Source organism: Lactuca sativa, chromosome 3 (genome assembly GCF_002870075.4).
Source record: "Lactuca sativa cultivar Salinas chromosome 3, Lsat_Salinas_v11, whole genome shotgun sequence".
NCBI lineage: Eukaryota > Viridiplantae > Streptophyta > Magnoliopsida > Asterales > Asteraceae > Lactuca > Lactuca sativa.
The window spans coordinates 77874634-77889662 of record NC_056625.2 but is presented as its reverse complement, the minus strand read 5'-3'; the positions used below and the strand labels follow the sequence as shown (position 1 = coordinate 77889662).

At 30.8% G+C, this 15029-nt stretch overlaps 2 protein-coding genes across 10 annotated transcripts; both read left to right on the top strand.

Annotated features, from left to right (window-relative positions):
* The first annotated feature begins 195 nt into the window (after positions 1-195).
* Positions 196-2523, top strand: LOC111907566 (uncharacterized). Of its 2 annotated transcripts, none has more exons than XM_042900200.2 (7): positions 196-382; positions 476-554; positions 633-694; positions 923-1065; positions 1150-1366; positions 1478-1650; positions 2215-2523. In XM_042900200.2, the coding sequence occupies exons 1-6, from the start codon at positions 380-382 to the stop codon at positions 1643-1645; spliced, it is 672 nt and encodes a 223-aa protein (XP_042756134.1). In that variant the 5' UTR covers positions 196-379; the 3' UTR covers positions 1646-1650; positions 2215-2523. The 2 variants fall into 2 exon arrangements, with proteins under 2 accessions (XP_042756134.1, XP_023759133.1); XM_023903365.3 differs by lacking the exon at positions 2215-2523 and adding an exon at positions 1969-2189 and having other exon boundaries at positions 198-382.
* A 5565-nt stretch (positions 2524-8088) lies between these two features.
* LOC111907564 (alpha-L-fucosidase 3) lies at positions 8089-14068 on the top strand. Of its 8 annotated transcripts, none has more exons than XM_023903358.3 (7): positions 8089-8548; positions 8658-8935; positions 11610-11873; positions 12678-12890; positions 12970-13142; positions 13262-13535; positions 13654-14068. In XM_023903358.3, exons 1-7 carry the CDS (start codon positions 8487-8489, stop codon positions 13914-13916), a joined length of 1527 nt encoding a protein of 508 aa, XP_023759126.1. In that variant the 5' UTR covers positions 8089-8486; the 3' UTR covers positions 13917-14068. The 8 variants fall into 8 exon arrangements, with proteins under 8 accessions (XP_023759126.1, XP_052625277.1, XP_023759129.1 ...); XM_023903361.3 differs by having other exon boundaries at positions 8091-8548; positions 8765-8935; positions 11606-11873; XM_023903362.3 differs by having other exon boundaries at positions 8092-8548; positions 8804-8939.
* Positions 14069-15029: the final 961 nt, after the last annotated feature.

Genomic DNA, 15029 nt, shown 5'->3' with positions numbered 1-15029 from the left:
ATGTAGAATAAAAAAAATGAAATCATAAGGGTTAAAATGTCAAGCCCGAAAATTAATGTGGCCAATGTCTAAGTTAGAAAAAATAAGGGACCAAATATGACAAAACCTTAGAAACTTTACTGTTCAGGATTGCCAACTTGAATATATATATAATCCGAATATATGATCCGGAAACGGCCTCCTTTAGGCCCATATTGACTTGCTTTGGGTTTGATGACCCAGTTCGAGACTTGTTCTTCACTTCTTCGTGGGATATAAAAGAAAGGTCTTATTCAGTTCGGAGTTTTCAAAAATAAAATTGCGTATTTCTCGATAAAAATCAACCAAAGGAGTAGCGATCTATCAACATAACACAAGAACATCATAGCTTCAATAAGAGATGGTGAGATTCTTCTTCTTTTCAAAATTTTGAAATCCTGAAATCATTTTTAGGGTTTCAGAATTTGATTTTAAATTTTGTTTTTTATGAAAATAGGCGGAACAAACGGAAGAACTCGAACCTCTATTTGATTACAGTCGTGTTCAGCCTTTGGATGTCGTTTGCCTCGATGACGGTTCGTTCTCTTTCTACATCTGTATAATGTCGGTTGAAATATTTTTTATGAGTTTGATCTTTAATAATGATTATGCAGATGATTCATTGGATAGTTCTACATTGATTCCTTCCAAACGCAGGAAATCCTCTGAATCAGCTGTAAGCTCTTCTTTTTTCTACTTACATAAGCAGCTTCAGTTTGTAATTTGTATTTAAATTTGAAGTCTGAAAGGTTATATCATTCTCTTTGGAAGAACCCTGATTATACCTAAGCAATAGGATAGGATATGCAATACCTGAATTCAATAAATCATCTCTTTTTGTCTTATCGAAGTTTTCATCCTTTTTAAAGTGGAAGAGGATTTTGTCTTTTTTTGGATTGGATAGGTAGAGAAGGTACAAGATGCAAGTAAAGTAATTGATATCAATGGTGGTGGTGATGATGATGATTTGGATTGGCTAGAACCACCACCCAAGGTGGTTGTTGACAAGGAAAAGCTATCTGAGAATTCAACTATAAAGGAGTTGAGGTATATTTAAAGACATTTTTTTATCCTTATGTAGACTTTTGCTGTTTTTTTCTTCTTTTTAATCAGTTAAAGTTCTTTTTGTAGGCTGAAGAAACAGGAGCTGATGTCATTTACTGAATCAGCTAAAGATATGTTAAGAACTGTTGAAGAGTCTGTGAAAAGAGATCTTAAAGCCTCAATGGATTCTTCTTCTGAAAGTCCTATTCCTATTGAGAAGCCATTAAAACCTGCTGTAGAAAGACCAAAGATAGTTATATCCATCCAAGACAAAAAAGACATGAAACAGTTTCGTGTCTACATGGTAACAAAATATCACATCATCATTCATGAATGTTTCTAATACTTTCAATCCCCTTATGAAATGATTAAGAACATTATTAATCCCATCATCATTGTTTTTTCACTTTTTTAGGATGATAAATTTGAGAAGCTTTTCAAAATGTATGCTGAGAAAGCAAATCGTAAGGTAGAAAGCTTAGTGTTTTCCTTTGATGGGGACAAAATTGACCCTTCAAATACTCCAAGCAGTCTTGACATGGAAGATGATGACATAATTGAGGTCCGTGTAAAGTCAAGTTGATCCAGGTAACCAAATTTTGCATTTTGATATCTGTTTATTATAATCTTTCTCTCTTTTACTTCTTAATTTCTTTGAATTAATGATACATATTGCTGTTTCTTTTTTACCTATTTGTCTTTTTTTTTTCCTCCCAACTCCTCTCATGCCAAAATTGATGAATTATGTGAAATTTGTTTTGTGGAAGTGTAAGGGTAAAATGGTCATTTAGTCTCACTTTATCTTTACAAGACTTGATGTTAACTTTTATATTCGTTTTTTTTTCTTTTATGTCTAGAAACAATCATTTAACTCCACTTTTCTGATTGTTTTATGTTCCATTTCAGGTTTGTGTTTTGCAGAGACTTTATATTGTATGCAAACAATTTTTTTTGTTGTGAAGAGCATATGATTACTTTTATGATCTGAGTTACTACTTTGTGACTATGTTTTTTTGTTACACAACCTGTATAGCTTCTAATGATTGTTTTTGGAATTGTACAAAATCAAAAACAATTTTGGTTGTGAGAGAGAGAAACTCATGAAATGCTAATGCTGATTCGTTTTTTTTTTTTTTTTTTTTTTTTGTGTAGGACAAGAGATCGTAATTTTTGTCACAATAACATAGAATACACAAATAGGGCCTTAAATATGATTCGCTTAACTGATTTTGATTGGTTAAACCATTGTGTTTTGTAAAAGAAACGTTAACGAGAAATGGCTGAAAATTAGATATGCATTTAACAAAATCATCACCATGATAGAAAACTTGTTCAAAAATAACCATAATCAGTGTCAAAGAGATGACCATTAATGGTGTTAATTGTACATGGTGTCAAAGGTGATAAATTGTGGTTTGAATTTCACATTGTATATAGATACTTGGGGTGTTTGATTGGTGATTTGAAAATTTAGTTAATCTATCCTAATAAATAAGAATGGTTTTGCCACATATCATTCTTTCATTCAATTAGCCACTTGTCATTTTGTCATTATTTTGAAATATATTTATTTTCCACTTGCCATTTACTTCATTTTTTATTTCCAATATATCATTAATATAACTTCCACAAATTAAACCTACCATAATGACTATTAATTTCAAATTCTAAATTTTAATTTCAATTTCAAATAAATTTACAGTTTAAACCTTTGTGTTTAGCATTTTGTTATAATTTACCCGTTTAGTACACAAATTTGATAACTAAACATATAGTTTTAATTTATTTATTTTTTGCATGTTTTTTTCTCATAATTTTCAGTTATCTTAAATTTCAAATTCAAATAAATTTTCCATTTAATCATTTATATTAACATTTTGTTTTAATCAACCTGTATAATATACGGGTCTCACATTTAGTAGATACTAACCAAGAAACTTAACTTTTTTTTGGTGCAGGAACGTACGTGTACCAAAAAAAAAAGTTTTAGTAATCAAAATTAAATATAAAAAAATTGACGTAAGTGATAAACATGTGATAGCCGGTTAATCAAAAGAAATTTGTTTAAGAACCTCAACATAAATAAATAAATAAATTATCTAATTAATCGGACACACATAATTTGTTGGACTATTTCAAATTTTCTTCAATTTTATAATTAATATAAAGAATAAAGTAGAGTGAGAGAAAGTAAAACTTAGAAGCCCCACGTAATGGGCCTAATAGCAAAAGTAGCCCGTTCGGCCCATTGGTAAAAAGAATATTCGCCCTTTTAATATTTAACTTTTGATTAAAAGATACTACTATATATTTTTTTAAATGTAGAATAAAGGTGTAGTTTCTTCATTTCAGATGAAATGACATCTTTTAGGTGCTATTATGTTAGTGCCCTGAAGTTTGTCGTCTATAGATGAATACAAAAAGAGCTTTAAGAAAATTTGTCTAAAATAGTAATTAACCTAAAATAAATTGTTGTCTTGTTTGTGTAATATTATATATGCCAAGCGCTTTTATTAGGGTTTCCACATATTATATTTAATTTTTTTATAAAACATTTATCATTTATGGGTGGGTTCATGGCTTCATGGCCAAGACCCAAGATGAAAATTTTATAGGATAAAATACCAATCCATTGTGGGGTTGGTGATGGTGGCTATAGCAATTCAGGTCGATTCGGATTGATTGGAACTTGAAAAAAAACCCATTAGCCCAAACACAACCTTGAACCCTATATCCTCTTTAATAAATGAAGGTTTTTTTGACATATGTCAACCTCTCATTAATTTTGACACTTGTCATTTTGTAGTATTTTAGAAATAAATATTATCCACTTGTCAATTTTTGGTTTATTTCAATTTTTAAAATTAAAGTCATCTTCTTATATATGTAAAGTATTAAATATGATATATATGATATTAAATTGCAATAAATATGTATATTCTTTATTTTAAAGTTATACATTAAAAAATATTTTATGTTTACACTTTAATGTTTAATTTTTTTAAATCAACCCGTGTAATACACGGGTTTCACACCTAGTTAACGAATAAAGAAAACAAGAGTGTATCGTTTGATGAAATGAAATGAATGTTGCTTAAGGAATATAACTTCTTACATTTTGTTAATATTTACTCGTTATCAACATTTTTTTTTTCATCGTGGTTTTATTTCCATAACTTATAGATTATAATGATATGATTTTTCATCATAATTAAAATATGATTTTATTTTGTAAAATATCATTTGTGTTGTAACTTATATTGGCTTTGATGAACTTTTATTGTATTTAATATTTTATTTCTATAAATAAAAATTCATTGATTACAAATAAAATAATTTTATACATTAGAGTTAAATTATGTATATATTATGTATACATATAACATAAAAAGTTCAGAATATTATATATACACCAAATAAGTTTTGTTGGTGTTTCTTTTCACGATTAAGCTTATGATTGTTTGTTTTTCTATTTAATATACAATATATTAGCTTATTGGGCTAAATGGAAAAATAATGGGCTCTAAGTTTTAACATGAAGAAAAACAAAAAGAATGTTCTACAAAGATGTTCATGCATCATATCAAAATTTTACGTTCTCAGCCTTCAAGTGTTAAACTTTTAAATTTAATGTTTCATACAAGTTAATTTCAGGTCGTTCTTTTATGTTCGATTTTAATCCAAATAACTTCATGTTCACCTATTTTTCTACCTAAGTTCATTTATATATTGAACTGTTAGCACTTAATTTAATTTTAAACATAGAGCATTAGTTGGTGGACCACATCTTTAAAAAAGTTATTCAATTGCAATAATATATGTGCATAGTAGTGGTTGTGAACATTTACTATGTATATATTCTGTATGCAATTAAATTTCATTTTCTGAAAATGACTTTATGCTAAATTGTAGTTGTCTATCCTTAGTTTCTTACCACCCCATTACCGAGTTCAACTTAACGAGAGAAAGGAAAAAAAAAATGAGTGGAAATGAAAAGAAAATAAAAGAAATTAGTGTTCCCAAGTTTCATTAAAGGAGGGAAGTGGAAGGAAGTGGAGAGAAATGGGAGGATCATTTACCCTCCTAACTTTCCTTCCGATTTGGAAGGATTTAGAAAGAAAGAACAAAATGATTCATTTTCCTTCCATTTCTCTCAAACTCGGGAACACAAAAGAAAATTTTGTTTTCCGTTATTTTCTCTTCTTTTCTCTTGTGACCTTATTTTCTCTTTTCTTCTTTTCTTTTGTTAAACTCGGGAACGAGGCGTACATGTCACCGTCTTCGATTTAAAATTGACAAAATTATAAAAACAATCCCTGTGGCTAACAAAATTTTGTGGATTTTGTCCAAAAAATTTTGTTAGTGCACTAATGGTCTAAAATTGGATCTTTTTATTGCTTTTGATCCCTCACACTACCTTCCGTCCAAATCTACTATTACCTGCAATAAAGACGAGGGTATTTTCGTCTTTCCGCCCATAGGGACCGATTTTTCAACCTTGTTTAAAATAAATATAGTAGGTACATACCTCACTCTTCTATCTTCAACCTACATGAGCTTTATCTTCTTCCCTACTCACCCTTTGTGTTCAAAATTTCTTAGACATCAACAATCGAAATGGTGGTGTGTTTATATGGCAGGGTTGCAGTGGTTCGTACCTCCTGGACATCAAGAAACCTTGGTCGAAGTTTCATTCATGCCAGGTAAGTGTTCCATTTTGGTATTTTACCCTCATTTTTTTTGTTTTTTTTCTCTTGAAGGGTTCCAAATGAAGATTCATAAGATGGACTGATCCTCCAATGTGTGCAAGATCTATGGTGATAATACCCGGATTATTGAGAAACATCAACAATGTTAACTAAAATTTGTTTGTTTACAAGTTGGGTACTTTTGTGGTAGTTTGGATGTTTTTCAATTAGGGTTTAGGAATTAGGGACCCATGTTGTTCTATGGAATTGTGGGTGTTTTTGGATTATGATATTATAATAGGGGAATGTGGTTGTTTTTTATTATTTGATATTGTAATATTGAATTAGGGTTATTTTGGACAACTTCATAAACGTTTACCCCTTGCATGGTTTCAATGACAATGTAATGTATTCATAGCCTAATTTTCATGTGTATTGGTTGTTTCATAACAAACTCATCAAAGCCTACAAAAACCATTAAACATGTTCTTACGAAACATAACTAATAAACATCAATGTGGTCCTCTTAAAACCATCAAAAATACACCAGAAATATCATTCTTTTACAATCACAAAAGTTTGATATTAAATTCATGGCCAAAAGAGCTAAAGGACCAAAATACAATCATGACAAATGTGTTCAACCATTACATCCAAAAGACATCCAATTACATATAAACATAAGTAATGACAACAAAGTAGTTACAAACCATAATATAAGTTTTTAAACACACTGACTCTTGCCATGAATGCCATCTCCATTCCCTCCTTGATTGCCACCTCCATTCATCCATTGACTGCTTCTTGCATTCAATGTATCTTATCCCTAGGAATTTTGTGAACCTCCCTCCATGATAGAGCTCAATGGTGAATATGGTGGGATATCCTTCAGTAAAAAATAATGAACCAAACCAAAAAAAACATTACTTTATACAGATTATAAAAGCTTTTTATTCTTTTCAAATGAATGTATAAGAAAAGAGTACATTACTGTAAATTCGAATTGCATCAAAACCCCTATTTCTTGCCTTAATATCCCACATTTTGAGCATACTCAACTAACGAACTTTCGATTTAATGAAATGACCAAATGCAGGATATTAAGTAACGATTAGGATTTTTTTGATTAAGAAAGGATTTAGTGGGGAAAGAGTGAAAGGTCATTAACTCAGACGTATGTATGTACATCAAAATGGCGCTAATCGATGACATATATGTGGAAAGACGAAAATACCCTTGTCTTTATTGCAGGTAACGACATATTTGTACGAATGTTGGTGTGAGGGACCAAAAGCTATAAAAAGATCCAATTTTGGACCATTGGCACAACAACAAAGCTTTTTGGATCAAAATCACATAAATTTATCAACCACATGGACCATTTTTGCAATTTAGTCATTTAAAATTCCATATCAAAGCATAAACTTTAATAAAGTAACATTAAAAACCAAAATTTAATACATACAACAGAGGTTATTAATACACAATAGTATCTATCTGAAACAAGATGTATATTGCGACCTTAAGGTCCCAACTAGAGGATATTTTGATTTTAACACGATACAATCCTAATGGAACCTTAAAACTTCGTTCATATAAGAGGCAAAAAGACTCACTTAGTATCACCTTATCATCTTAAATTAACCATAATATCATGACACTTATGTTATTCTCTTTATGATCTTATGTCTTTATTTGTATATAATCACAATTATCTTGTCCAATTTTCCATTTTTGTGTGTTTTTTTTTTCTAATTTTTGTAGTTTGCAGCAATAAAAATTATGTTTCATGCTTAAAAAATTAGAGTTAATTTCATCATAGATGTTTTAATCCATATTAAATTTAATTGGTCTTGCACAGACAAAACATTGTAAATAAATTTGAAAACTAATCCATTTTTATTGGATCTTCTAATGTCGATCCAATCTTACAATGGGCGTGTTCGGCACAGAGCGTGTGGGAGCATTTGAGAGCTTCTTGCTTCTAGCGTTTAACAAAACGCTCCGTTTTGAACATAAAGTCTTATTTGACACTACAAGCTTTTAGCGTTTAGTTTAAACAAAACGCTTCAAATCAAAATGTTATTTCATGCAGCGTTTAACAAAATTCTAAAAGCTACAAGCTACCCACTACCAGCTAATTTTACCGAACACGCCCGACCTTAAAATACATAAAACAAGCTTTAGGGATTTCGGAAATGGCTCATGTTTTACTTTAGCCACCTTTGTGAGTATCCTAGATTTATTATATTTTTTTACTCCAATTTATTTATATATATACTAATTTTAAAGTACAAGATGGATAGTACTCTTTTGTGATTGGTGGAGATTTTTTTTCTTTTTTCCTTTTGGTTTTATGGGTTTCTTTTCGACTTCTTTTTGTCCTTTTCCATTCTTTAAGAGAGTGGTTTCACGTGAAGGCCAGGGCACACTACTACGTGTTATCTCCTCAGTCCTCAGACAACTCACCACCCCCATGACACTTTTTTCTATGTTTCCACCGCCTCCCATTCTATAATCCACCGTTCTACATTCTTCTCTGCCTTTTGCTCTAATTGTCTCTCAAGCCGACTCCTCTTCCTTACGACGAACCACTGTTACCCAGGCTCTGCCTGATCTTATTCCTCCTGTTGGTGACGAACGCTTCGGAAATAAGATCTTTATCCTCCCTTCCATTTTCATCTTCTTTCTCTTCTACCGCTTCAGTCGATGGGTTCTAGGGTTTGATTTAGGGGGATGGGCTTGACGTTGCTGTTCATCGCAATCGTATGCATGGAATCGACAATTCCAAATCAAAGGTAAACATTCGCATTCTAATTTCCCTAAATTGGTTAGCCGCTCCCAAAAGCATTCAAGTAATCAATTGATTTCTCCACTGCTTCATCTCCGGCCCACTCATGCTACCAGCTTCTTCCAAAGTCCTGTCATATGTCGAATACTCCAGAGGCAACAAACCATTTGTTATTTTCGTTCTTACATGATGGACCGTTCACTGTTAATTCTAATCTTTCCAGGTAACTACCTCAACAAGTGCTTGGATTTTTCAATTTTAGGTGTATCGGGATTGTTTACCAACCGAACAAAAATCAACGACGGGAGCTGCTTGATTGCTTTAGTTGACCAGTTGAGGCGGTCGGTTGAGGCTGATGAAAGAGATCGACATCAGTGTTGTTTCTGGAATCAGTGTAGGTACGGATCCACTAAGATTTGTGTGTATTATGTTCCAACCTGTTCAATTAGACACACAAATCCAACCCTAATTCCATAATTCTAAATTTTAGTTAACAGTGCATTCGTTAGGCCAACCCTTGGGTTGGTTTAAATTAAATTTTTAGCTACCATCATTGTAGTTTTGACATATTTAAATAAAGTGCATCTTGTACCCATTTAAACCATAATTACATTTACAAGAGATATTTTGACCTTATTTATAATCTATGATTAATGTTTAAAAAACAAAGAAATTATACCTACTATAAATATACAACATTTTTAAGATTTATACTTTTATTTTGTAACGTTTTAGGGTTAACTGATTTTTTTAGCTAGAATTGTGCAAAACCATTCACAACCTAAGTATTTTATAACGGCTTAATTTTTTGAGTTTACCAAAATGCTATAAAATAAAAAAGGCAATTACAACGAAATAATGGCTCCAATGTTTTGCACAAAAACAATTCAATTAAGCTTAAGTTTGACACTTTTATTTACTACCCAATTAAACAAATACACGGCACTAATATAAAAAATAAAGCGTCTAGGAGGATCAAAAAGTGTCCATGATTCTCAATCTCCAAATCATCCAACATGTATTCAAGCACACCACTTTTAAACATGATCGTTGATTCTATTGACCATTAATTTCATCTATTCTACATAACAATTTATGTAGATATCCTGTACACCATTTCATGTCATTGCCCGTAATCTTTCCAACCTCTATTAGTCGATTAAATTCTTTGATAACCGATGTGACATCCTCAATTATACGACTAATTAAAAGCTTTTTCTTTATGTTTATTTAAAATAGAGTATCTTTTAAAAAGAATACATTAATTTAGAATTTGTCCCAAAACATTATTTTGATGTGAGATCATATTAATATCAAGTCATTTCCAGAGAAACGTTTTTCATTACTACTTAAAAGCTTAGATGTCATAACTGATACAGAAAACATAAGCATAAATTTGTTTTTACAGGTCTTACAACAACTTATTATACTAATGACCTAAACTCATCGAATCTCTCATATTCAAATATCACTATTAAAAATTAATAAAATTTGGTGAAATGTTAATATGAGTATTTCTTTGAAGGAAAAGGTTGTGAAATGATGTGTCGTTAATATTGAATGAAAGATTAAAATAATGAAAGACTTAGGGTCTTATGTCGAGTTCGGACGGGCTAATACCAAAAAATGATAAAAGAACTATACATCATTTCATGAATTTTAATTTTAGCAGATTGATTATCCAATGAGAACCGGTCCAAAGTTCAAACATATTTCCTTCCTTAGAAAATTTCAAAATTTATTTCAAATTGTAGTTTTGTATATTATTACTTTTCAACACTATTCATGCATTTGATAACTTGTATTATACAATTTTAAAACTCTCATCCGGATCACCCTATCCAACCACCCACCTTTGTCGGAGATATGTGTAAAACTCAGTTTAGTTAAAAAGATATATGTTGCCATAAACATATGCTTTTGTGTTAGATACGTAAAATGGCACCATAATTTTAAACATATATTTTTTAATTCCAGGTCATAGATAACTATAAACATGAATGTTTATGGAATTTATTAACCTAAAGATAAAAGTATAATGTTATAAACAATAGAAAAATGAGATTAAATTTGTATTGTACACATCTTATCCCATTTTACAACATCAAAGACTCAAAGAGTCAAAGTAAACAGTTTATGTTAAGTTCGGCCCGACTAATACAAAAACACGACATAACAATATTATTTTGTTAGCTAAATCTCAATTAAAGAGTTATTAAATAAGATTACTATTCAATATAACTTCATGCATTTGATAATTTGTATTATCCTATTTCACAACTCTCATCCCCATCAACATACCCAACCACCCAACTTTGTTGTGCAAAACTTAGTTTAGATGAACAAAATCAAGATTAGACAAAAATATATTAAAAGGGACTTTATTTTGTGCAATTAACCAGTTTTCAGTGCGATTTATCAATGTTCTTTTGTGTTAAATGCATAAAATAGCAACATATTTGAGTATTAGTTTTTATCTCTATAAAAATATATCTTTTTTTAAAGTTTCAAGCTATGCATTGCAACAAACATAAAGTTCTATAAAATATGTTGCTATAAAAGCTATAAAAAAAATCCGTACTTATAAAAGTAGACAATTCAACCCATGTTATTAAACTTGATCTTTTTTCTTCGAGCTTTAAATTACATTACATCTTAGGTTTGGGTACAGTTTTTCATTATATTTATAGTTAAATAATACTAAAAAAAGATGTAACAAAATCTTTTCCTTGAAAACATATAAATCATTATTTTTATAGTTTTAGTCTCAAACAGAAAGTGGGATATCGTTTTGTAAACCTATATTTAGCCAAGACGACAGTTTTGAAGCTCATATCATCCTGTTTTACTCTCGAAAAGACATAAATACCCCTTAATCTTGCTTCTTTTTATTCCTTGCCCATGAAACCCACCACTTTCGAAAGACCCATTTTGGTAATTCCTTACTATATGCAAATGGCATAAAGCCCATGATGCACATGTAATGGGTTAGTTTTTACTGACACATTATCTTCTTCGTTTTCCTACCAATTTCTCCCCCCTCACCGTTTTCTCTATCTCTTAGTCAGTCATGGAGCTCCGCCTCCGGAGGAATCTTCCGGCAGAAGCTTTTATGTTGTTTTTAGTGGTTCTGTTGAGGAACTCAGTTGTCGGTGCCATTGCCAGTAAACACCCATGTGATTTTCCGGCGATCTTCAACTTTGGAGACTCGAATTCCGACACTGGTGGCTTATCGGCGGCGTTTGGGCAGGCCGGACCACCCCACGGAGAGTCCTTTTTCCATGGTCCGGCCGGTAGGTACTGTGATGGCCGGCTTATTATCGATTTTATAGGTATTTATTATACAAATCTCTTTCTTTTGCATATTCAATAAGATATTTCTTGGGTAAATTTTGTATGATCCATTAGTTACTTGGTTGAAATCAGAAAATTGATGTATTTATTGGATAATCATTAAAATTAAAATGACATAAAGGGTAGTATTATAATTATAGATAACAATATTTACCATATTTAATTATTTATCAATAGTAAAATGAACTTTTTGGATTTTCTCTATGTGGCTAGTTTCATGATTTTTTCAATAATGATGATTATCTCGCGATAGAAAAAGTCGTTTAATTGTACAAAAGATTTATTTTTATATGACCTGAAAACACGACTATATTCTATTCACGTGACAGACGATTAATGGTGTCCCTAACTCGTGTCCAAAATCGTATAATTGGAGCTGCACGTGACTGAATGGCATAACAATACTTTTTTGTTTTTTAATAAAATATTTTATATATGAAAGATCTACTAAGTTATAATTATAGATTATATTTCTTTTATAAATGTTTTATACTTCTATTTTTTTCTGTATCATAACAATGAGAACTGTTAGAAATGAATTGTTTTTCCCAGTAAAAATCTGTAAAAGAAAAATATGGTATGATAAATAAATTAATGAAATTATATTATATATTTGATGATGTGTATTTACCATAAATAAAATTATATATGACCTTTCAATTTAACTAGTTCACCATATTCATTAATATAAACTTTATATTAATTCTAAGATAAAATGTACATTTGTATAATTCTTAAAACATTATCTAGCAATTAATGTTTTTTTTTTTTAAATTTTGCAGCTGAAAGCTTCGAGCTGCCATACTTGAGTGCATACTTAGATGCACTTGGCTCGAACTTCACCCAAGGAGCCAATTTTGCCACAGCTGGTTCGACCATTAGGCCACAAAACCAAACCCTCCACCAAAGTGGGTTCAGTCCTTTTTCTCTAAATGTTCAATGGTATCAATTTAATGATTTCCATCGTAGGGTACAAAATTTTCGCACCAAAAAAGGTAACATTTTTCATATTATTATGATATCTAGTAATCATATTTATAAGCATTTGTGTGATTTATAAATTTCATTGTGTAGTTGATGAAGTATTTAAGCGTTTGATGCCCAAATCTGAAGACTTTTCACGTGCTTTGTATACATTTGATATCGGGCAAAATGATTTGACTGCTGGCTTATTCCAAAACTTATCTCTTAGGCAAGTTAGGGAGTCCGTACCAGATATATTAGGTCAATTCAAAACTGTGATCAAGGTGAGTGTTTCCCTTTTAATTTTCGTATATAATATATATGAACCATTTCAGAAACAAATATTATGATCATATAATATGTTTATTATTACATTTTGTAACGAATTTAGTTTTTTTATTAGGATATCTATAATCAAGGAGGAAGAGCATTTTGGATACACAATACTGGTCCATTTGGGTGTCTACCATACGTCCTCGATCGTCAACCAGTCACAACTGGACAAGTGGACAAATATGGATGTGTGGGCCCATTTAACGAACTTGCTCGGTATTTTAACCTTCGGTTAAAACAAACTGTAGATCAACTACGTGAGCATCTACCAAAAGCAGCAATCACCTACGTCGATATCTATTCAGTCAAATATGCACTCATTACCCAAAGCATCAATCACCTACGTGAGTGATTTTATTCAATTCTTTAATTTAAGATAAATCTTGCATTATTTGCAAATAAGGTACAAGAAAGTGTTTTGTTCATGTGATTTAAAGACTTGTATGTTTGTTTGAAATTTAGGGTTTAAACATGCATTGAGAGCTTGTTGTGGTCATGGAGGAAAGTACAACTACAATGTGCATATTGGTTGTGGTGGGAAGATCAAAATCAATGGTACGGAAATCTTGGTGGGTAAAGCTTGTGCAGATCCAACGACTGCGATAAATTGGGATGGCGTACATTACACCCAAGCAGCCAATAAATGGGTATTTGATCAAATTGTAAATGGGTCATTTTCTGACCCGCCAATCCCGTTAGGATTGGCCTGCCGTAGACAACATTAAGGTAGTATTTGGCTTTGATATCCAAATTTGTTATAGGTAGGGTTCTTAGTGGAAATTATTCGAATTCTAAGTTTTAGGGACTTGAATCAAACATGCTTTATTTTTATTATATTTATTGAATATAGATGGTGCTTATAGTTGTTATTCTAAAATCTGAATTTTGGGCTCAGGCTTATTTTATTAAAAGTTATTTCAAATGATAACTTTAAATTATCCTGAGATGTCTAATCTTTCTCGAATCAAGTTTGAGTAACACTCATCATGTTGTTAAATCAAATTCAAACTTACGAGTTGTTAGATTAAAATAAGTCATTTAGTGTTGAATGATTCTGATATTTTACTGGTTAAAAGAAGGTAGATTTTATTAACCGTTTAAAGGCTTTTGATTAGTTTAGAGACAATATCAAAGTCGTATTGAATGTTGACCGATTTAAAGGTCATCTCTTAATAGTTTCATTAAGAGGTTATCAAATAGCCCCTTAATTTAGTATTGTTGAATTAACCTTGAGCTCTTTCCAACTCGTTTGGAACCTATCAAATTGCACCACCCAAGACTAAAAACTTCAAATATATTGATCCATTTTTAAGCATTCCTATCTATTAAAACTTAATTACTTGAAAAGGAGGTGTACCTTACAATGATGTAAACTTTTGATAAATTGAAAGAGAATAATGTAATTAATATATAGGTAAATGTTATAAAAGACATTCTATTGTTATTTTTTCGATTTTGATGTTGTATTGTTTTCCTAAATTGAATATCATGTTTTCCAATTTTGTTCAATATTGACCACATAACGGGTTTCCTATAATTCTCTCGGTAACACCCTTGATGTCACCCCTTTTCTTATTAAACCCTCAATCATGTGGAAATGAACATTGATAAACTCAGAAAAAAATAACGCCTCATTCAAGAGGATATTTAATTAGGGTTTGTCCAAAGAAAAAAGCTCAAATGAAATTCCACCGACTAATAGCAACATTGGACCATTGACACTATTAATGTAATGTGTGTATGGTAAAAATCCCTCCTTTATTTATAAGTTGTGTTAAAATTATAGATTTCTTACTTTATAGTTTATGGTCGAAAGTAATCCTTACATGAGAGATTAT